General features: G+C 37.4%; 3 protein-coding genes across 3 annotated transcripts in view; 2 read left to right on the forward strand and 1 right to left on the reverse strand.

Moving 5' to 3' along the window:
* Window positions 1-1,249: 1,249 nt before the first annotated feature.
* Window positions 1,250-6,725, forward strand: LOC130407561 (complement factor B-like). The gene is made up of 18 exons (XM_056730577.1): window positions 1,250-1,487; window positions 1,831-2,025; window positions 2,166-2,351; window positions 2,887-3,060; window positions 3,173-3,268; window positions 3,354-3,487; window positions 3,743-3,890; window positions 4,006-4,137; window positions 4,284-4,376; window positions 4,650-4,787; window positions 4,925-5,031; window positions 5,134-5,260; window positions 5,381-5,519; window positions 5,603-5,682; window positions 5,753-5,853; window positions 5,943-6,072; window positions 6,239-6,288; window positions 6,412-6,725. Exons 1-18 carry the CDS (start codon window positions 1,430-1,432, stop codon window positions 6,580-6,582), a joined length of 2,259 nt encoding a protein of 752 aa, XP_056586555.1. The 5' UTR covers window positions 1,250-1,429; the 3' UTR covers window positions 6,583-6,725.
* Window positions 6,726-6,878: 153 nt separating this feature from the next.
* On the forward strand, window positions 6,879-13,337 carry bbs1 (Bardet-Biedl syndrome 1). Its single transcript, XM_056730578.1, has 17 exons — window positions 6,879-7,687; window positions 7,905-7,981; window positions 8,075-8,109; window positions 8,210-8,482; window positions 8,652-8,698; window positions 8,778-8,816; window positions 9,016-9,088; window positions 9,183-9,314; window positions 10,276-10,382; window positions 10,735-10,855; window positions 10,977-11,135; window positions 11,204-11,273; window positions 11,347-11,505; window positions 11,685-11,818; window positions 11,910-12,044; window positions 12,581-12,667; window positions 12,845-13,337. The coding sequence occupies exons 1-17, from the start codon at window positions 7,656-7,658 to the stop codon at window positions 12,929-12,931; spliced, it is 1,767 nt and encodes a 588-aa protein (XP_056586556.1). The 5' UTR covers window positions 6,879-7,655; the 3' UTR covers window positions 12,932-13,337.
* A 178-nt stretch (window positions 13,338-13,515) lies between these two features.
* The window catches only part of si:dkeyp-50d11.2 (calpain-1 catalytic subunit), a 10,729-nt gene continuing 997 nt past the window's right edge, over window positions 13,516-23,247 (reverse strand). The window contains exons 2-22 of the mRNA XM_056730579.1: window positions 22,211-22,477; window positions 21,922-21,991; window positions 21,639-21,757; window positions 19,475-19,608; window positions 19,197-19,365; window positions 18,593-18,676; window positions 18,430-18,515; window positions 18,270-18,344; window positions 17,735-17,895; window positions 17,496-17,653; window positions 17,330-17,341; window positions 16,934-17,145; window positions 16,538-16,577; window positions 16,369-16,434; window positions 16,232-16,289; window positions 15,233-15,297; window positions 15,058-15,126; window positions 14,886-14,964; window positions 14,688-14,804; window positions 14,145-14,203; window positions 13,516-14,030 (exon numbers count right to left, since the gene is read on the reverse strand). Of these exons, the coding sequence (XP_056586557.1) occupies window positions 14,004-14,030; window positions 14,145-14,203; window positions 14,688-14,804; window positions 14,886-14,964; window positions 15,058-15,126; window positions 15,233-15,297; window positions 16,232-16,289; window positions 16,369-16,434; window positions 16,538-16,577; window positions 16,934-17,145; window positions 17,330-17,341; window positions 17,496-17,653; window positions 17,735-17,895; window positions 18,270-18,344; window positions 18,430-18,515; window positions 18,593-18,676; window positions 19,197-19,365; window positions 19,475-19,608; window positions 21,639-21,757; window positions 21,922-21,991; window positions 22,211-22,477 (2,127 nt within the window). The 3' untranslated portion in view covers window positions 13,516-14,003. The remainder of the gene's footprint in view (window positions 14,031-14,144; window positions 14,204-14,687; window positions 14,805-14,885; window positions 14,965-15,057; window positions 15,127-15,232; window positions 15,298-16,231; window positions 16,290-16,368; window positions 16,435-16,537; window positions 16,578-16,933; window positions 17,146-17,329; window positions 17,342-17,495; window positions 17,654-17,734; window positions 17,896-18,269; window positions 18,345-18,429; window positions 18,516-18,592; window positions 18,677-19,196; window positions 19,366-19,474; window positions 19,609-21,638; window positions 21,758-21,921; window positions 21,992-22,210; window positions 22,478-23,247) is intronic.

The following is a 23,247-nucleotide window of genomic DNA, read 5'->3' on the forward strand; positions in this document are numbered from 1 at the left end:
ACAAAATGATCCTATAGTCGTACTTCACATATTGCACAATGTTTTTCAAGTTAAATTCAATTTTAAACTTTCTCTCCTGATGGCTATTTTTGGTGTTACCAGGCACACTGTTAAATAGATATGAAAGAATACACATACATTCTTAAGTGAAGTGAAGAGTTTCTGTGCACAGTGGATTTACATTTAAATACATCATCATCACTGTTCTATCAAACAGAGCTAATAAGATAATAATGTTAATATATAGGCCTAAGTTAAATACTGTGTGACTCGATTACATCTGTGATCCTGGTTCCATCCCTGAGTGAGCCAGGATGCCTTTCTGCTTGAAGTTTGCATGTTTTCCCATGTCAGTGTGGGTTTCCCCCGAATTTTCTTCATCACATGCAACAATATTGGAGATTACCTCTTCCAACTTGTTTATGATAGCCAGTTCTCGCAATGAGTACAGTTGCTGTAAATAAGGAATGATGTTACTAATGTAAATGAAAAAAGATTACACCCCAATTTGCAGCAGTAAGGTAGTGTATGTGTTTGCTTTCATTTATGTGGAGGTGGGTTCAATCATTCCAGGGAACCACCTTCAGATTACCCACTGGGGTTTTGAGGAACTATTCTCTGTATCGCTGTTATAGAACAATGTGTATTGCGACAGTTTGTCGTTGCTGTCCTTCTAACCTCGGATGTGCAAGTTCACAAATTTTCAGGAAACAGAAAAACCAAGTGACAAACATACTGTAAAGGGTGACTAATAATAATGATTTATGGTCATACATTTTTTTTTACGATAAATGGAAATACAAGGTTTCAGAAGGACAGCGATATGCAAAACATAATGAACTGAAATAAATCTGAAGCTGTTAAAGGTCTCTGTTTACATTATTTGAATGGATGCCTGCATGCACTGTATATTTCATCCTAACATGATTATCTCATTATTTTGTTGTGGAAATCTTGGTTTAGCATGTTAAAACACTGCAGTATTTCTTTTGAGTTGACTACTACCTCACAGACAGTATATAGTATTTTATTTCAACATCATCTGATCACACCTAAAACTGCTTCTGTAGTTTCTACAAAAGAACATTTGAGACTTGCAGATCATTTGGTGGTCCTCTTGACCAAATAGAAAATACATAGGTTAAGTTAGGAGTACCAAAGCAATCCAGAACAGAAAGTGTAAACTTTTTAAAGCATTTTCAAACAAGTTTTAAATAGCTGACCATTTAACAGTTTCTATTTACACAAGGATGTGCACTAGCTGTGTCAATAATGTTTCACATTGATGCAGGTTATTGCTTAAGCTGGTAATTTTCTCTTTTACACGTAAAATATGCCCACAGTGTATAGTCACTTCCTTTCGCTGCTGTATAAATATGTCTGTGAGCTTTTTTAGTTTCCATTACTGTGTGGACCAAAACAGAACAACATGGCCTTTGAAGCATTGCATCTACTAATGCTGGTAATGTTATGTGCTCTTATAACCGGTAGGTCATCTTGCAGTGGCTTTAATGATGAGAAACGTCATCGCTATTATACATACATTGCTATTTTTAATTGAATATAATAAACTGTTATTGCGTTAAACAATTTCAACAATTACAAATGACAAAAGGTACACTTAAAAAGTTTGCCACAAAGTTCTTTGTCGGATTGTTTTAAATGTTCACAGAATATCCTTTTTTTACCGAAAGGTACTTTGGAGAACTAAAAATGGTTCCTTTTTAGGAGTTATGATAATGATATTATGATACAACTGTTTTGCTGGTGAGCTCTGCACTATTGCATCTTTTATTTTCATTATGACCTCTGCTATGACATTTCCTGCAGGTGCTCCGTCTTCAAATTTGTGCCCTAATGAGAACTTCAGAATTCGAATGGGGGATTTTACTTTATCAGATGGTTATTCTGAAGGGAGTGTTCTGAGATACAGTTGTCCAGAAGGCTATTACTCTACTCTTAAGACCCGTCATTGTAAAAATGGAAGTTGGAAACCAAAGCCCAAAATAAGACCAGCGTGCAAGAGTAAGCAATGTACTATGACTTTATACTTATGTCTCTATTCTTCTTTCTGCAATCTATGTATGTTTATAACATCTTGCATCTGTGATTTCAATACGACTCCAAAAACAGTTATGCTGCATTTTTCTCTAAATGTTTCTTAGAGATCACATGCCCTGATCCTCGTCGTTTTGAAAATGGAGAGGTGTATCCGTATCAGCAGAGGTATTTTGTGAACAGCATAACCAACTACATGTGTCATTCTGGCTATACATTCAGCGGCTCAGCGTCCCGCGTCTGCCAGCCGAACGGGAAGTGGAGTGGGGGCACGCCAATCTGTGGAAGAAACTGTAAGTGACATCTATCACAATTCATATCTTTCACGATTTTATAGCTATTGCAAGTAGCTTGTGTGTCAAACTGTCAGACCTAAGTTAAAGGTCCAGTGTATGACATTTTGTATTATTAGTTGTGAAGTATTGAATTGCAACCAATGGCCTACCCCATTGCTCACCCATCCCTTTCAAAGCACTACAGTGTTTGAGAAAGATCTCGTCACGTTTTCGCTTCTTCGCCGAAGGAGATTATGTATTTACAAAATGTTCTGTAGAGCAGTTTGTCTGTTTAAGGCTACTGTAGAAACAACATGGTGAATTCCTTGTAGGGGACCTGCAGTGTATGTAGATAGAAATAACTCATTATAAGGTAATAATAACGTAACCCTTCATTATGTAAAGTTCACATTTTATGTCAATATGTCCCCCCAAAAATTACACACAGCTCCTTTTTTAGAAACATGCTAAATATTGACAGTTTTGAAATATGATGATGAACTTTCATTTTATTAACAGTATCATGCTAATAACAAGTCTGATGTTCTCACAGCTGAACACTGTCCTGATCCTGGCACTCCCCCTGGCACTGTGAGAACAGGTAATACGTTTAATATTGACGACAAAGTCAAGTACCACTGTGAAAACAATTGGGCCCTGATTGGTTCCAGACAGCGAGTCTGTCAGGACAACGGCCAATGGTCAGGAACAGAACCCCAATGTTACGGTAAAACTTGTTATTTATCAAGAAGTACATATATGTGGCATTTCCGCAATGATGATCATAAATGTTCCGATAAATAAAAAGAGACTGGAATACTTATGTTGTTGTTATCCAGCTGATTTCACATATGACACACCAGAGGAGGCATCAGAGAGTTTCAGCACTTCTCTTAAGGCAAATCTAGAGCTTGCTCAACAACATGAGCAAACAGGTAGTATTACATACTGTTCTCTTCCTCTGCAAGACAGTGTGATGGTTTCAACACGTTGCATGAAACCTGTTCACTGTATTTTCAGATCAGTACGGGAAAAAAATACAATTACATCAGGGTGGAAAACTTGATATCTATATTGCTCTCGATGTATCTGACAGCATAGACGAAGTGGACTTTGAAAAGTCAAAAGATGTCATAAGTAAACTCATTGAAAAGGTATATAATACAAACATGCCGTGCTGTTAACTGTTCTACAATTTTAACTTTCAGCTATATTTAGCCTAATATTTGCTATTGTATATCCAATTTTTAACCCATATCCACTTAATGCCCACCAATCACATGTGTGCCGATATTCAGATGTATCAGCATTCTTTTGACAAAACTGTGTGCTATGTTCTTATTATAATAACTCATCTGTAATTATAAATAGTATTCAAACTGGTTTACCTACATTCTCTTTGCCTACAGATCAGTTATTATGAGGTCTCCCCGAACTACGAGATCTTGGTTTTTGCCACAAACGTTACAAGGCTAGTCTCTATGACAAACTTTAAGAAGGGACAATCAAATAACCTATCAGACGTTCTTAAAAGATTAAAGCATTTTAAATATAACAGTAAGTAATGTATTGCGATAAGTACTCAAATGTTGTTGTTTTTTTTAGCTGAGACTGAATGTACATCTGCATGAAAACAACACGATCAATATTCCTTTGTTTTTGTGTTTAACAGGTAAAGGTATGGGAACAGGGACAAATATTTTCAAAGCTTACTCAAGCATTTTTGAGAGTATGTTAATAGAGAAGGAAAAAGATAAAGAAGGCTTTCTTCAGACTCAGCATATTGTCATCATGTTCACTGACGGTATTGACTAAAAATATACTTGAGTGTTTGCAAAGTAGTTAACAGTGTATTTATTTAGAGAGCTTTGAAAATGTGAAACAAATGCTGTGTTATTATATATATATGAATATAATTTACTGTATTTCACTCCTCATTCCACTCTGTAGGTCAAGCCAACATGGGAGGAAGTCCCAAACCAAAGGTGGAACAAATAAAAGCTCTTGTGTTAAATAGAGATCCTTTACGGGAGGAAAAACTTGGTGAGGATGAACATGAAATGAATGTGATAAGCGAATCGCTGTTAACATCTCATTTATGAGACGCTTCTTGTTTTGATGGATTTGCACGAAGAAAATTTGTCTGAGCAGAATTTAGTTAATTTTCTGTTTTTTTTTCACCACATGCCTAAGTCTGCCGTTTTGAAGGAAGAAAAGCCATATATATTTATAAATCAAGTGGTTTTTCTGATACATGTATTCTGCAAAATTACAAATATACATTCATTAATCAGAGTAATATTGATCTTTTAACAGATCTTTATGTGTTTGGAATGGGAGCTGAAGTCAACGCTGAGGATATAAATTCTTTAAAGACTGACAGAGCAAATGAAAAGTTTTTTTTTAAACTCAGGGATCTGAAAGATCTGAAGCAGACATTTGACAACATGATTGGTACTGTACTGTTTTTCTTACAATGTACATTGTTGCCTATCATATACATTATTTTTTACATAATACGTGCATTTATCGTTTCTTATTATCTCATCATCTAAGTCCATGTATTAATCCTATAATACTATCATCAATAGATGAAGGCAGCAGTGTAAAACTATGTGGACTTTACAGAGATTACGAAGATGGCACGGCATCCCATGACCGCCGTCAATACCCCTGGTTGGCAAAGATCAGTGTAACTGTAGGCATATCTTTATCTTATAGTCATTTTTATCTTCTTTAAAAACAGGAAAAATTCAATTTGTAGCAATATTACTTTTGTACCTTTCTGATGTGTTTGCAGCGTAAGGATGGCACCACTTCAAAATGTTTAGGGTCATTAGTCACATCAACATTTATCTTGACCGCTGCTCACTGCTTCAAGTTTGGTGATACACCTGATAGGATAACTGTTGACATGGACTCTAAAGGTAACAACATTTTATATCCTCAGCTGTATTATAAAGGATATTTTCCCCTGCCTGATTTCCTTCAGCTGATCAAGTATAATAGTGTACATTTCATCAATGGCTTTCCTTTTTAACCCTTAGGAATAAAAGCTAAACAATTCATATCTCATCCTGATTACAATGTCACAGCAAAACGTCACCTGGGGATACCAGAATTTTATGAATTTGATATAGCTCTTATTCAACTGAAGGAGCCTGTGATCATGGATCTTAATGTTCGGTGAGAAACATGGCCCATCAACATGATTTTATCTTGTATGAAAGTGCACAATTCATTACAGAATGCCCTGTGTATCTGTACAGACCAATCTGTATCCCATGCACCAAAGAAACCAGTGGAAGTCTCAAACTTTCAGATCGTGAGGGGACATGTAAAAAACACAGTGAGTTACAAACAAACACTTTTTCACAGTATGAGCACAACTGTATATATTAATTTATTTATTGTTACAGAGGAGATCCTAATGAATGCAGATATCGTGAATGCTGCTTTCAAGTCAGATTTTGGGGGCAAGATTGAAAATAAGGAAATCAAAATCAAGCAAGGAAATTTGGTAATTATATTTAATAACATTGCTAAAAGATATCTTGCTTTAACACTAATTTTTATTCAGTGTCGCACTGTGCTGTGCTTTTTCTTCAGCGGGATGCTTGTGTTGAAGATGCAAAAAAAGCTCAAGGAATGACTGCGACAAATGCTAAGGATATTGTTTCAGATAACTTTCTGTGTAGCGGCGGTACTGAACCCAACACAGATCACATTGCCTGCAAAGGTAGGTTATGTTTGATGTTTGCAAAAGGGTGTTTACTGTTTGGCAATGTATTGTTTTTTCTATTTCAATAGATAAACTTGACGAAACTTCACTTTTACCAATGATAACTGAATTATGACAAGCATCTTTGAGTTTAGATTTGATGTCTGAATGACATTTTTAACAGGTGATTCTGGAGGGGCCACTTATGTAGTTCCTGGTAATCGAATGGTGCAGGTGAGATTTTTCTCCACATTAATGTATGTTTGTTAACCATTGCTCTGCCAAACAGCAATTGATTAAATGTTGTATGAATTAATATTATATAACAGTTTTTTTTTTATAAATTATCTTTGACAGGTCGGAATCGTGAGCTGGGGAGTGAAGGACATGTGCAAAGCCAGCTTCAAGCCTCGTTCTGTTGAAGATTCCAGAGATTACCATACAAATCTATTCAGTCCAGAAATACATAAATTTCTCAAAAAATATCTGGGAAATGAAAGACTGGGAACCCCTCTTACATTCTTGTGAACATTTAACAACAGTTGCTTATTAATATTTTGTTCCTTTTGCATAAATGAAGATTTTTTTTACTTTTAGTGTCTTTGTGGTTTGTGTTTATGTACATTCCTGTGGAATAATAAAAGACAATAAAATATGAATGCATATAATAACTCTTTTCTCATCTATTTTAATCTGTCAGTGGATTATGGTCATTTTCATGTTTATTTGAACAAACTACAGACTTATTATGACACCTGTTTTAGCAGTAAATGAGCATTAAATGTCCAAGGAGCCTTAGGAAGTACATGTAAAATTATATCAGATCACAGGGGAAAATGAAAGACGAACAGAATTGTGACCCTGGATCACAAAACCAGTCTTAAGTAGCACGGGAATATTTTTAGTAAAAGACAAAAATACATTGTAGGGGGCAAAATTATAGTAATTATATATTTTTCTTTTATGTAAAAAATCATTAGGATATTAATTAAAGATCATGTTTCGTGAAGATATTTTGTGATTTCCTACCTTAAATATATAAAAACTTTATTTTTGTGAGTGGATGGCCTACAGCGCCTCTGAACAACTCCAAAGGCAATTGTCTTAATATTTAGATTTTGCACTCTCAGAATCCTGAGTTTTAAACAGTTGTATAGACAGATATTGTCCTATTCTAACAACTCGTACATCAATAGAAATCTTATTTATTCATATTTCAGATTATGTAAAAAACGAATTTCTTCTGATTGTGCATCCAGGGTCACAATTGTTGAGTTGGTGGATGTAAACCCTTAACCAAAGCAAACTGTATTTAAGAAGCAACGGATATTTGCTAATTCATTTTACTGTTGTTTGTTGAATGATTTTAATTCATTAGAAATATATTAAATATGACGAAAACAAGGTCTTGAGAATGGGCGGAACTCTTTATAAAGAGCAACAATTCCTGGCGGAGGTGTTTCACTGTAGCGCACTCGTGTCCCGATGGAGTGGTTGTCATAGGAACGAGGAAAGCAGATCTTGGGATTACAAAAATCCAATGTCCTTCTAACACCCACCGTCCAGTTTATAGTGTTTACAATATCAATCTTAACATCATCATGTCCTCCGTTGCCCAGGAAATGAAAGACACGTGAGTAGCTCATTTCCTTTTTTCTCGGAAATATCGCGTTACGACACAAAAAACGTAGGTAAATGTATACTCAAAACACTTATAGATCGCATCACAGTACGACAACATATCGTGTCCGGCATGTAACGTGATAGTGTTTATGGATTTGAAATTCTAGTGCATTAAAATGGAGTGTGATGTAAATATATAACCAAGCCTACTCCCGTGCTCTGTGTAGTTCTGTGGCTTGCTCCAAATGGCTCGATGCACACTATGATCCAGTCGCTAATCTATACACCTTCACCTCTTGCATTGGTGAGTCACTATTGTAAACGTGCAAAACTTGTCTTACCATCCATTTATACTGCAACTACCCTCCAGTTGAGATGTCTGTGCTTTTATTCACAGCTCTTTCAGACTTGCATGGAGATGGTGACAATAAGGTGAGACACAGTTTGTGTACTTCGGAAATAGGCTTGAGATACACTGACCTGTACGTGCTGTTTTCAATGGATACTGTTTTCATGTGCGTGTGTATACCAGCTGGTGGTGGGCGATCTTGGCACAGGGGTTTGTAACATGAAGTTAAAGGTGTACCGTGGCACTGGTCTGTTGAGTGAGAGCACGCTGCTGGATTTACCCACTGGCCTGGTCTCCTTTCTTATGGACCTCCATGAACCCCGGACCCCGGCCATAGCTGTGGCGTCTGGCCCCTTCATCTATGTCTATAAGAACTTGAGGCCATACTTCAAGTTCACACTTCCTGGTCTGGAGGTGAACCCTCTGGAGCAGGATGTCTGGAGTCAGGCTAAGGAGGTGAGCTCCATACATCATGTCATGCTTATACTGTTTCGTAATGCTTCTTTGTGGCTCATTTTTCTGTGAAGTGACTCGCACCGTACTGCATTCATGTTAAATTTACTATAATTCATCATTATAACGGTTACTGTCTGTCTTTAAGTATTGTCTGTATTTTTAATCATAGGAAATGATTGACCCAATGACCCTTAAGGAGATGTTGGAAGGAATAAGGTATGTAACATTGTATTAGCCTCAGTCAGTACATGGCTGTGTAGTACAGACCGATACAATATTTGTTTCTGTTGAACAGGGACAAAGCAGAAATTCCACTCTCCGTCAGATCACTACGGTAACACACTATCCTCCCTTGTTTTTGTAATGGTCAGTGCATCATTTTTCAGGAAACAATAACAGTGCCATGCGTGTCATTCCAACAATGATATCAGTAGATTTTCTTTGGCAATTATTCATTTAAATATTTTCCTCACCTGCAACTGGAATATCATGTAGCTTCAAATCAACAGACTTTTCTTGTATGGTTTGTTCAGGTACCTCATGCTTGATCCGCAGGAAATGGAGGCGTTTGTTCATCTTCACAAAGACCAGCCTATACGTCGCCAGGTACGAGATCTGTGAACGGACATGAACCATCATACACATGTGAACGAAAACGGGCAAAATGCTAAAACAGATTCACATCGTTTGTTTGTCTCAGACGGTCATCACCTGTATAGGGACGTTGAAGAAGAACATGGCAGATGATGATGCAGTCAGCTGTCTGGTGATTGGCACAGAGAATAGTGATATTTATATATTGGATCCAGAGGCCTTTACCATTCTCTGTAAGGTACGTCGAAGGGTTATATATACATTTTTGCATTTGGCAGACATTTTGTACTGCAATACCAGTCAATAATACCTTTGTACTGCTAATGCTCTACCATATGAGTCAGATATTTGCTTGATAAAGGAATAGTTCACTAGGTTCACAGGTTTCGTGTCCATACAATCCAAGTCAATGGGGGCCAATGTGGTTTGGTTTCCAAATTCTTCCAAATTTATTCTTCTGTGTTCGGCGGTAAAAGAAAGTCATACAGGTTTGAATTTACCGGAGGGTTATTGAATGATGACCTAATTTTCGTTTTGGGTTAACTATCCCTTTAAACACTATATTCTATCATTAGCTTGTGGTTTTAACGCTGCAGTCCTTAACTTTGGCCTCTTTGTTGCCATCTCAGTTTGAAACATAAAATGTCAGTTATATGCGGTGTTATTTTCTTTATGTGTGCTGTGATTTGGCACTGCTGCTATGCGCGGATGAATCCGAGCTCTGTGCTAAATGACCGCCTGCCCACACCGCATAAGAGCACATCTGTACATCAACCTGACAGTAACATGTGACCGTGTAATAAGGATGAACAAACTCTGTCACCCCCAGCAGTGCCGCTGCAGCGCCACCTTCGCGACAAACTAGCCGTTTTCTCTCCTTTGTGTTTACGGTCGTAATGTAATGACTCAAAGAGGTACCCTCACAAATTCAAATTTCCTGCATGGTGCGACCTGACAGGCCATATTATAAATCATTATTATAAGCCCGCCGATTTGAAGCAGTAAGATAAGACAATCGTTTTGTACACTGATTTACCCCAAAATTATCGCGGATTGCCGCTTTAAGACTATCTGGAGAATATGAGTGACTAAGTTAAGCACTGTGGGCCTCATGCTTATTATCTAAATTTGCTTTTATGAATTAGGCTTTTATATGTTTACAGTATGTACAGTACAGTATACCCTGTGTGTGTCTGTAGATGTCTCTGCCCAGTACTCCCACCTTCATGGATGTGACTGGTCAGTTTGATGTGGAGTTCCGTATCACTGTGGCCTGTCGCAATGGCAACATCTACATACTGCGCAGGTTAGCAAACAAACCCAATTACAATACATTTAAAGACTCTCAAACCATGGAAAACGTGATTTTCTGAAGGAAATATGAAAGAAGAAGCGTTAAAGTTTTTGGCAAGTTTGGGACAAAGTTATTATAGTTTACTAAAGTAAAACCATTAAAGCGTTTGGATTGATGGAACAACTTAAAACTATAAACTTGTATTGTGTAGCGATATAAAAAATGAATTGCTAAAAACAGCCATTAATAAGAAAACAAAAAATCTTATTTTTTAACCTAATATTAAACTAAATTTAAGTATAACATAGTGGTAAATGGTACAGATGAGCACCATCACAATTATTGTCATTTTTCTCTGTTAAAGGGACTCACCAAAGCCGAAATACTGCATTGAGCTGTCTTCTCATCCAGTGGGGCTGGTGAGAATAGGAAGGAATGTAGTGGTAGGATGTACTCATGAGACGCTGCATGGTTACACTCAAAAGGTGTGAATCAATATATATCTCAAACTCACATTTACACAGCAGCACCTTGACTTTTGGATGCTACTGTTTGTTCGACATACAGTACGTGACAATTCTAAAAATCACATTAATTCCTCTGCAGGGGAAAAAACTGTGGACTGCCTATTTGCCTGCAGCGGTTACCACCATGGCACTTATGGACTTGCCCGCACGGGCGTTTCAGGCCGTACTGGTGGCTCTGGCCAACTGTGAAGTACACATGTACAGAGATAAAAATCTGGTCTGCACCATCAAGACACCGGTAAGCGTCAAAGAACGATCTCATACAGGATCATAGCAGAACTCCACTTCATCATTTATGTCTTGCAGGATGTTGTGACAAGCATTTGTTTTGGGCGTTATGGAAGAGAAGATGGCACTCTGCTAATGACCACCAAAGGTAGAATCGCTTTGGTTTGTAGCATGAATGCTTGTTTGATGGTAAACACAACGTCTTTGTGTGTGGAATCCAGGTGGAGGTCTGATTGTGAAAATCTTAAAGAGGACAGCTGTGTTTGATGACAAAGACTCGGCCCCAGGCCCACCAATTGCCCAGAGCATCCGTCTGAATGTGCCCAAGAAAACCAAGCTCTATGTGGACCAGACCCTGAGAGAGCGAGAAAATGCTGTTGGTCTGTTCGTCAGCCTGAGCAGCTGAAATATTTACGAAACTTATTAATTATTGTTTCTATTACTAACATTATTAACTTCATTAGTATGTTTGAAAAGATCCCACAATCAACCGTAAAACGTCTTTCTGGGCTGCATGTCAAATTAAAAGCATAAATTGTTGTTGTTTTATTCCATCAAGCCATGCACAGAGCTTTCCAGATGGACCTGAGCCGGCTGCGTCTAGCTACGGCAAGGGCGTACGTGAAAGCCCTCGAGTCCAGCCTCACACCTGTTTCGGAAAGCCCGACCGAGCCGCTCAAAATGAACGCTGTGGTGAGTCGAGCAATTCTGTGAGGATGGTATATAAAACAAGATGACACAAGAATGACTTTTGGTCTCCACTTCTGCTTCCTGTTTCCATAAGGTTCAAGGGCTGGGTCCATCCTTTAAACTCACTCTGAACATTCAGAACACAGCAGCGTGCCGTCCCGTCATGAACATAGCCATCAGCTTTCTGTATGATGAAAATTTGTACAGCATGAAAACAGCTTTCTTCAAGGTGACCTTATTGAAAGTGACAGTTCACTGATTATTGAACATTTGCTGTTAATTTACTTCCCTCAGGCCATTCAAAATGACATTGTTTCTTCAATAGAACAGTGAAGATTTTTAGCTATTTTTTAGTTTTTTTTTTTTTAGCTGAAATGGTGATTCTTAATGATTCCTAAAGGTGACGAATTTAAGCTGAAATTGTGTTTTTTAAATGTTTTTTTTTAGCTGAAATCGGGATTCATATACAGTATAAAATGATAATTTTTTAGCTGAAAACGTGATTATTAATGATTCATAAAGGTGAAGATTTTTTTTTTTAGTTTTTTTTTTTTAGTTTTTTTGCTGATATTGTGATTGTTGATTTATAACAGGGAAGATTTTTAAGTTTATATCGTGATTATTAATGATTCATAAATGTGAGTAATGGCAGGCATTACTTGTGTATTGCCTGCGTCTGCTTTTTGTACTTGCAAATTTGAATTATATGGTGTTCTAATGCTTTAAGTATCTAAAACATAATTTTTTTTTAACATTTGTCCGTAGATTCCCCTGCTGGTTCCAGGGCTGAATTACCCCATTGACACTTTTGTCGAATGCTTGAGTGACAAAGGGATCTCGGACGTCATCAAGGTAAGAGCAACAACGTGCAACATTTATGTTCAGAATAGCATACTTCCATACTGTTACTACAGTATTTATATTATGCAGAGGGCGCAAATTGTCTGCTTGCATTGAAGTCTAGGACGACAAAATGTGGACAAACTGTGTTAACAGTATTTAAACTCAATGTTGCATTTTTGATTTCAGGTGTTTGTGCTGAGAGAAGGAAGAAGTGCTCCTCTCCTCACTGCTCATATCAACATGCCTGTGAGTGAGGGATTTGCACTGAACTAAAAGAGAGAGAGAACTCTAGTTGAGCTTCACAGGCTCTTCAACTCTTGCTGTGCACCTAGCAGTGTTTAGAGGTGAGACAGAACTACCCAAACCGGAAGAGCCTTTGATAATGGGGAAGTCAAGAGAAGCTTGTGCTGGCCGCAGAGCCAGTGTCCTGCCTGTAGTCTAGACCAGGACTGAAGGGGGTATGTCCTCACAGATGAGTACCTTTTAATGGGTTAGTGACTGGAGCTTTTGATCGAGCGTTTAAAGTCCAAGCACGTCACTGTAGGTCACATAGTTTGAAGTGTGTAGGCCATGTAATGGTGTTTATTTAAGCCACTTTGTGGTGTACTCGTGTATATTTGTATGTAATAGCACATTTATTGTGAGTTATGACCATACCCAATATTTATGATGATTCAATTCCACTTTTAATAAAATATGTTTGACTGCATAAATGTTTTTGTTTATTGCGGGGTAATATTGCAATAGAAAGGCAATACAGGCTTATAGAAAAAGAATAAGGACAAAGTGAGGTAAGAAAACCTATAGATAAAGAGGCACAGGCATGAGAGGTCCGCATAGCTACTGTATTTCACAGCGTTGAAATGTAACATTTTAGTTGTGGACAAGACAGAAACCGCACAGAATGAATTACAATTTGTATCATTTTACCAGATACGGATATCACATTTGGTACCTGGTGTGTGAATTTTGAACCAAGGTTATACTCGTATTCCAAACATGCATAGATATTTTGATAGAAAAATGTTCTTTGGCTCAGATATATTAGGTTTGATCGAACTACTGCATGCATGTAAACTTTGCGGCAGTTTGCTTTAGAAGAAAATTCAATGCATGAATTGTTCCATTATGATTATTACAGTCATGTTCAATAGAAATACACAGAACTCAAAATACACCTTAAAAGACAAATTAAGTGTCTGTTTCATGCAATATACACCTGATAGTATTAGAGCTATTGCCTGAGCTCATGTTCACGCTGCATGAAACATACTGAAGAAGGCACGTAATAAAGTAGATTAGGAACTTAAGAAGCAGAGAGGAGGAACATCCATCTAAGTGAACTCTAAGTAAACATAGTGAGGGTGATCCACTAGAAGAAAACAGGAAATTACAGGGAGGAGTATAGCAAGCACATTACTGGTACAGAAAAGGAAGAAGATATTTGGAAACTGAATTTCTCACTGCTAAATGACCAAATACTAACCTGTGTGAAGTTGAAGGATACCGATCCATCTCCATCTGTGTCCATTGTTTTAAATGTTTCTGTAAAACAAACTTTAAAATGTAACATCTGAAATATATGTAACACAATTAGCTCTCTTTTAAAAAATATTATGCCATAAAACCACACAAAATTGCAACACGTTGCGTCATAGAAATTATAATTCCATCATTGAGTAACAACATAACATTATTTTGTTATCTTTACTTCCTTAGTAGCTTAAATACATCTTATATTTAAACCTGCAGTATTGCAGTTGGTCATGTTGCATGACCGTAGATTTAAAGCCAACAGTAAAAAATTGGGTGTGTTTATCACACAAAGCTGTCTAGTATATGTCTTCATTCGTTCATTGCATGGGCTTGTTTTCATTTTGTAACAAAAGTTATCCAACGTTAACTAACATTAAAAAGAAAACAGCTTCGTTCAACTACAGCATTACTGTGAAGTCTTACCAGTACATTTATAAAATAACTTTTGTTTTACATTAAAAGGTAAAAAGGTGTTTTTTTGGGGCACACTCACTAAACATTGTCTCCAGTCTGATGAGACATGACACAAATCCGTCAAAGTCCACGTTTAGATCTGGCTTCGCATAGCGCAGGATTATTAGCTGAAACAAGCTGTTGGTCAACTTGAAGCCTTATAGGAAGATACAAACCAAAATGTTATTTGTTTTGTCAGAAAGTTATTGCAGACACGGTAATTTGTCTGGTACTGTACCTGCTGATTCTAGTGCCAAGCGCATTTCATAAGAACTCATCGTACCAGACTTGTCCAGATCAAACTTCCTGAACACAGCCTTGTAGTGCATTGAAAAAAGAGCTTCAACGTCTATTTCTAGATTGAATTACATGCATTTACTGGAAAGCATGAATGAAATAAAGCCACTGACAAGATAGCGTTTGATCTTCTCCCAGAGTACATGGAAGTCTGTAATTCCCAGCTTCCCAGCACCAGTTGTCTTCATACTAGGTCAAGGCCTAAACAAGACCGTTTGGCCTTCAAGTAAAGTTTGAGAAATATAAAGATTTTATATGTGATCATGAATATGTGTATGGAAAGGATACATCCATGAGATTGATCATGCCTCGACAGGATTCTTTGTCAAAACCGTCTGTCTTGATATCTTTATCTGTCAAAAAATGTACATAAGTGAAATCTTCAATTCTATTAAATTCAAAATTGAAATCAGAAAATCTTCAATTGGTTTCTTTCAAGATATATTCTAGGTAAAATACAATTTTAGCTCTGGGACATGTTGTTGATTATGTACTGTATGATGGTAATATGATTGTGATTTGATGGAATCAGCTATAGCATCACAGTATACTGTAGGGTACATGACTGTTGTTTGTGCTGTTAAAATATCGCCCCCTGCTGTTTGAGATTTGTCACATTTGCCTCCTACTCGGATTGCTTTTTTTCACATAATAAAAATAGATAATAGTCCACCCCAAAAAAATCCTCATTTACTCACCCTCAAGTCGTTACAAACCTTTATAAATGTCATAATTGACTACTATAGTAGAAAAAAAAACATTTTATCAGTTTGTTTGTTCTGTTAAACACAAGATTCGATATTTTGAAGAATTAAGTAAGGCGAACAGTTCTGGGGCACTTTTTAACTACTTTGGTGGTCAATTATGTCTCAGAAATGTCAGTCGCTTACAATTTTTCAAATATCTTTCTTTGTTTTACATAATTTTCTTTTTGTGTGGAATATCCCTTTAAAACTCCCCGTTTTGGCAAGCTCTTCAAACCCAACCATGTGTCTTAACTTCCTTTTTGATATTCAAACAGAGATACCTAGAAAATGCATGACCTAACACTGTATAATCACTGTTTACATGGAGCAAACTAAACTTCAAACTTTACTCAAGGCCTTAATGGGTAACGCATAAACAAAATTTCATCCACCTTAAAATGATAAATCAAATGATAGTCAAATTTTTAAATGGAGGAATCATGTAAAATATAACTTAAAATAACAAAGTAATGGTTTATTATATTGTCAATGAGGTTAATAATATTATGAATATTGTTTCTTTGTCCATAAACACACTTACGTTTGCCAACAACCCGGTTTAAAATCATCTGTAGTTTAGACACGTTAATCTCCATTTCCTGTTGACCAGAGTGAGAGAATGTCAAAGTTTGTTCAGCATTACATTAACGCATTAGCTCCCACTTTTAGTTTTCTTACCGCCCCTGCCAGTTTCACAAAAAGTGCCTTGAAGCCCTCATCAATGTCACTCTCCTGAATTTCAGGCTGCCGACAACAACAATATCCAAAATCATAACATTGAAGAATATGTACTGTCGCATTATACTGTATATAGCGTTTATAAAACCCTTCACAGGAAAACACTCACTTCCTCTGGTACATCTGCTGAGACTTCATCATCTAGTTCGCTATAGTGAAAGAACAAAACGTTTTTCTTAGTTTCTACTTGCAATTTTAATTTTCTTTTTTGCAAATTTGTAACACTTAACAAAACCCTTTATTATTGCATTAGTAGAAATAATAAAGCTTATGCACTATTGATTATGATCATCTTACATTGGGAATTAATAAATGTGCTCAAATTGTTCCTGATGATAAAATCTGTTGTTCACTCTGTATGACTTACAAAATGCAAAAAAGGATCTCTGTTTTTATAAACCCATTGTAAATAAAAATACATAAATCATAAAATTTCTCTAAGCTTGTAAATACACATTAAAGACTTGATCTACATGACATGAACTACTATCAAGTGCTGACTCACTGGGAATCGGAAGCCTTTTCCGAGAAGACCCTCAGCACAAAGTCTCCCTCTTTCTTTGGCTCGAAGGTGGAGGGGACGATGATATATTCCCCTGCAGGCAGGCAGAAACGTGAGCTCACCTCTCGCAGGTTGATAAAGAGCTCGGATCGTGCGCTGGACGTGTGGGTGAGGAAAAAATCCCGCTTCAGGTGCACGCCCAACCGCCCCAGATGCTGACAGATAATAAAATCTGCATTACTACAAACACTGTGATGTCAGCAAACTGAGCATGATCCCGCATTGTTACACTCTCAACCACGGATCAGCCTGAAGGTCAGTTTTACACACTAACCTGACTGATAACAAAAGGTTTAAAACATACTGATGAGTTTGACTTATCTGGAACGAATCTCATACCTCTTCAGGAACCTGTAAGATTCAGAAATGATGTCATTGTTAAGCTAACAATTCATTTTTTTAAACGCTGAAAGAGTGAATTCTACAAATCCAGTATATTAATTGAATGCTAATGAATGGATTTCTGTTTGATTCTCTTTCATTTTGCATGGAGTGATTTTCCTACCCCATAAATGGCAAATCCAATCGTCTCCATGTCTTTGCCCTCACGCCGTAACTTCCTTCGGTTTTTCTGCATCAGTGCCACCAGGAAAGTGCAGCCATCTTGGTCGCTATCTGGTTCCTTGAGGAGAACTTTAAACTGGGGATTGATCCAAAATGTTGCTGTGTAGAAAGAGACAGACCTCATATATGAGACCCCTGTCTCTCATGTGTTCTGAGGGTTTTTGATGGAAGAGAACATGCCTGGATAGTTCCTGCAACCACCAGCAGTGCTTCCTCTTCTCCATTCACCAGAGTACAGGGCTGTGTTCCACTTCTTGACCTCGCTGCTCACTAGCGCGTCTGGCGTTAGGTTACAGATCTCCAGCCTGCTGAACTCATGTATGAAGTCGCTGAATGACATCCTGTGTACGATTGTTAAAAACGGTCAAAGACATGAATCTTTGAAAGGAACGACTCATTCAAAATTCTATTTAATAGTACAAAATGAACGTTTTGTCATCATTTCCTTACCGAAATATAATTTTAAACTTTTATGACTTTCTTTCTTCGGCAGAAAACAACAAGAGGATATTTTGAAGAATGTTGGTAACTCAACAACACTGAGCCTCCATTGACTTCCATTGTATGGACACAAAACCACTGAGATACATATTTTTAATATTTTCGTATGTGTTTCACAGAGGAAAGAGTCAAATAAAGGTCTTGAATGACACTAATATGCAACTAATGATCGGAACATTTTTTATTCAAAAAGATTATTGTAAGACAAATGTACCAGAATTCTCCATCCTCACTGCTATGGTGCAGGCGGGACCTTACTGATGCATCGATATCAAGCCACTCCCTCGAGCTGAACGAAGCAAAAAGGGTTACGAAATCAAATATAACAAAGCTTTTGGACATTATTTTTAATTGTAAAATCTATTCCATCATACTCATCACTCCAGGCTCCGGTCCACTCCACCTCTCCCCAAGGGTTTCTGATGCGTAACAGTTTTGTCTGGTTTCCTCTGTATTGCACCTGGTCAACAAATTTGCATCAGTGATGATGAACCTCTTTGTTATTGGTTGTTTCTTTATCCATCAAAATACACTTACCTCATCAACTCCAGTGAGGGAGTAGGCGTGGCCTTTCACTAGTTTTTTAAAGGTGACTGCCTCCATATCTAAGAAACTTGTAATCTGAAAGTGAATATAGAATAAATTGAGAGAATAAACTTAAATTTGTAATATACCATACTATTCACATCTCATTTAAATTAATAACAATGTCTACAAGGCATTTCTTAGGGGCAAAGTTTAGGATTTAGGTGGATCTATTGACAGAAATGCAATATAACATGCATCACTTTTACTTCAGAGGTGTATAGAGACCTTATGTAAAGAAACGTTTTTATGAAATGATAGAAGCAGAAACGTGACAACATCTTTGTCCTGTGTCAGCCACCGTAGTGCTTCGAAAGGGAGGGGTGAGTGGTGGAGTGAGCCGTTGAATTCGCAAGCTCACCGCTAGATGGCGGTAAAATTCACACATTGGAGTTTTAGTGAATATACGGAACAAGTTAGCTAGCTAGCATGGACTAGCTTGTTCTGTACTATAAACTATTCTCATGACAAATTATTTTTGTTCAATGATGATAAATAATTGTTCCTAATTGAACATATTTGAGATTTTATAAAATTACTGTTTTTGAGCACTAACATCTATAGAGCAGCCCATAAGGGAGCCTCTCTCCACGGCTCTTTTAATGATGCTGAAGAGGTTAGGTGGAGCTTTTTTCAGCTCATACATCTCCGTCACTCCACCGGTGAAGTCCTCAAAGCCCTCAGATGTGCAGCCTCCCGAGAGAGCCTCATAGCAGCCATTTAATCTATCATATAAATCCACAGTAACAATTCATTTGTCATACATCCAAACAAGATCCTGCTTCTTAAATAAATTTGACTGGAGCCATAGTTCAGCATCAGTTTCACTCTTACTTTGCATATGCCTTCTCCACCAGGGCGCTCCAGAACTCGGCCCCCTCGGCAGAGTGGACAAACAGGAGCTTTCCATCTCTGACAGGCAGCCGGTCGTCGATCACCACGTCCACCCAGTCCCCGAACTGCCAGAACTAAAAGGTTCAATTGGTAGAACAAGAGAGAACAGTTCTTGAATTCAATTCTGCAATTGCATTATGATTCCATTAAAGTGATTACAAAACGACAACCCTGCGCAGGAGTTTTCACATCTTAAGTCTAGAAATAATTAGTTTCTATGGAAACATTTATAATGGTTGTTGAAAGTCAAACATATGAAAGGCTGAAACGTGACATAGATAATAATATGCAGTATGAATTTTATACGCAATGTGTATGATAAAGAAGGATCTACTGACATAAATGCAATATAATATACATTATTTTGTCTTCAGAGGTGTGTAAAGACCTTACGTAATGAACCGTTATGTTTTTATTTCCTTAGAATGAGCTATTTCTATCCACATACACCGTGGATCCCCTTACATAGAATGTACCATGTTGTTTCTACAGTAGCCCTAAATGGACAAACTGCTCTACAGAGCACGTTTTGTAAATACGCTACCTCCTTCAACAAAGAAGCAAAAATGTGCTGACATTTTAGTTCTGAGTCAGCCACTGAAGTGCTTCGAAAGGAAGGAGGAGAAGTGGAGTGAGCCTTTGGTTGCAATTCGTAACCTTATCACTAGATGCCACTAAAATTCACAAACAGGACCTTTAAGCCTTTAAATCAGACAGGAGTTTGATTTTACTACACAAGTGTGTCAGAAAAATAGAAAACTGATCTAGAGTGTCCTGGGAAACTGCATTCTAGCATTTCAGAAAGCACTAGTTAATTAGAATATCCCATAAAACAATTTATGAATCATTCTCCCCATGTACACAACAGAACACTGTGCTTCTGGCTTTACTCCAAATCCCTCTGCAGCCCTAATGCTCTGAGCATTATATGCATTCTCTAAATGACTGAGCCTAAATGGCTTCTGGCTAGTGAACACAAGGGGAATTTGGCAGAGGAGAGTCAGATCTGATCATTCCATTAGCTGGGTGAGGTTTGAATACTGTATATAGTCACTGCACCAGATGGGGTGGTCTGATGTTTGGGCAGAGTGGCTTAATGTAGAACTGCTGAGCTATGGAAGAGGAACAGATCAGTTTACACACTACATCGGAAGAAAGCCCAACTGTCCACAAAGCCAGGGGATCAGGGAATGTGGCAGAAGATTAAAGGAGTAGTTCACCTACAAATGAAAAGTCTACCATTTTTTTATTAAATTCATGTAGTTTTTAAGCTTTATAATAATAAACTTTTGGTCAATGTATCATCAGTATATTTTAAGCTTATGACTTATTGTTTAGATTTTAATTGCTAAGGTCCCCACCAGGATATAAAAACGATATTGTTTGAATGTCGTTTCTTACCTTAAAAGCGAAAGTAAACGCCTTTTCCTCGAGGAAGGTCTGCATTCGGTAAAAATTAGCTCATAAAATATTTCAAATTCACATTTCATGTCCATTTCTTTTCTCATGTGGCAAGTAGCCGTGTTATAAGCCTCTGCTTCGCGTCGGGTCCTGAGCACACTGTCGGGTCTTATTTCTCTCACTCACTTAAAAGATGTAAGTTTTGATTTTAAAAATGTATTAGTAAATGTGAAAATAAACAGAACCTAAGAGCAATAAATGGGGTAGAAGTATTATTTATTGTTAGTTCATGTTAGCTAATGCATGAACAAATATAATTACAAATATAAACTTTATGGTAAGATGTTACGCTGTTTTAAAGTTATCTTAAAAGTTACTACGCGTACATGTATGGGAAACTAAAATTATATGAACATATTAACATACAGTATTAGTCAAAGATATTGGTACAAACATAAAGGGGAGAAAAGGCTACAGCTTTGAGCAAAAACACAGTATATGACTTATACCCTGTTGAAAAACCCAGCATATGCTGGTTAGATATAGATTTTGAGCCATGGTTTGCGCTGGTTTAAACTGGTCCTGAGCCGGTTTAGGACCAACTTAAACCAGCAAATGACCAACTTAACCCAGCACAAACCAGCTTCCATGCTTCAAAACCTACCTAACCCGCATATGCTGGTTTTTTTAACAGGATCAGTACCTGGAAATGGAAGATTCCAACATATTGCTGATGAAAACTCTGGCCATGAGGCACCACCCGATGCAGCAGACGTTCATTGAGGGTAAGACACGCAATAGCTGCCAGCAGCCAACAATCACCTACAATAATCAATGATTATATTTTAAACATAAAGATTAGTGAAGCAGACAGAGAGCACGTAAGAGTAATGCAGCTAACATGCTTCATTACTTTTTACTTGAATAACGGGATCAATGTCGTGTATCTTATGTTCTTTTTGTCCTGTTTTTAGGCATGCTTGTACCTAGAGATCCTTGGCAGATGTCTGTGCGCGTAGCTCCATCTACGATAAAGTGCGGGTCAGTGCAGAACTCCTGGGGTACACAGAGAAGACCAATGGGTCGGACGGGGCATAGAAATGACTGGAACATCTCTGCTCAATCACAGAAAATCAAATGTCATACTATTTTGGAGCTAACAAGTACTAAAAATATAACATTTTATGAAACTGCCATAAGCATGTGAGCACACTTTGTTTATGTTAATTTCTGTAAAGTTCATATGTATTATGTTTTTTATTTCTAAGCACTCACAGTGGGCCTCATCCAGCGGACACCTTTGGTTTTGGAAGAGCCTGGGGCGAGCTCTTTAAATCCAAGGGAGGACTGCTGAGCTGGAAAGGTTTCATCCTCATACAGATGTCCACTCTGAAGACACTGGGCCCGCAAGGATTCAAAATCCTGGCCTAAGAACTTCAGGGCTCTGTGATTCTGACCGTGCCCATCATTCCTGTCCCATTCGCTCCTCAGGCGGGCAGCGACTCCAGTGGCACAAATCGGTTCCATCCTGAGCCCGCAAACCTCAATGTTTAGAGACAGAGAACTGTTACAGACAAAATATGCATCACTGCTGCTTCAAACATTATTTTTTACATTAACATTATTGGAAGTCTAAACCACAATCATTGTTCATTTTAATGATTTCTCCTATCAGAACTATCCCAGAAAAAAATCTTTATTCTATGTAATGTGTTTTATAAACCTGATTTAAATGAATTATAGATAAGAGATCTGATAAAAAATATTCTTCCACCCATTATGTTAATAGTTAGAGGTTAAATATAACACACACAGACACACACACAGTTGCTGTTCTTGCCAAATAGCCAGTTGCATAAACGCTGTCAATACATTTTGCAGCATTAAGATGCAAAGTTTCATATACAGACAGCTTTCAGTGTCAAAACGATTGAAACAATACCTTAATATACAGTTGCACACTCCCTGCGGTCAGGTCCAGTTAAAATAACTATATCATATTAAGATTCGTCCCAGCATGTAAACCCCGCTGTAAGTGAATTGCTGGGGAAATGAATATTTTCTCGGAAGCACTAAATTATTTTCCACTAGGTGGCGCATGTATGCCCACAAAAGCCAAGTCCCACAAGAGCTGCTTTTGTGTTGCTTTGGTAACTTGTATATTTGTACTTTAAATAATATAACGTTTTATGTCTATTCAGGATTAAGTAATTGATATACATCATTCATAAAATCCCCATCATACATAAAAACATAAGAACATGCTTAATTGGTTAACCGCAAATGACTGTGATTTGTCCATTTTACAAGCG

Source organism: Triplophysa dalaica, chromosome 19 (genome assembly GCF_015846415.1).
Source record: "Triplophysa dalaica isolate WHDGS20190420 chromosome 19, ASM1584641v1, whole genome shotgun sequence".
NCBI lineage: Eukaryota > Metazoa > Chordata > Actinopteri > Cypriniformes > Nemacheilidae > Triplophysa > Triplophysa dalaica.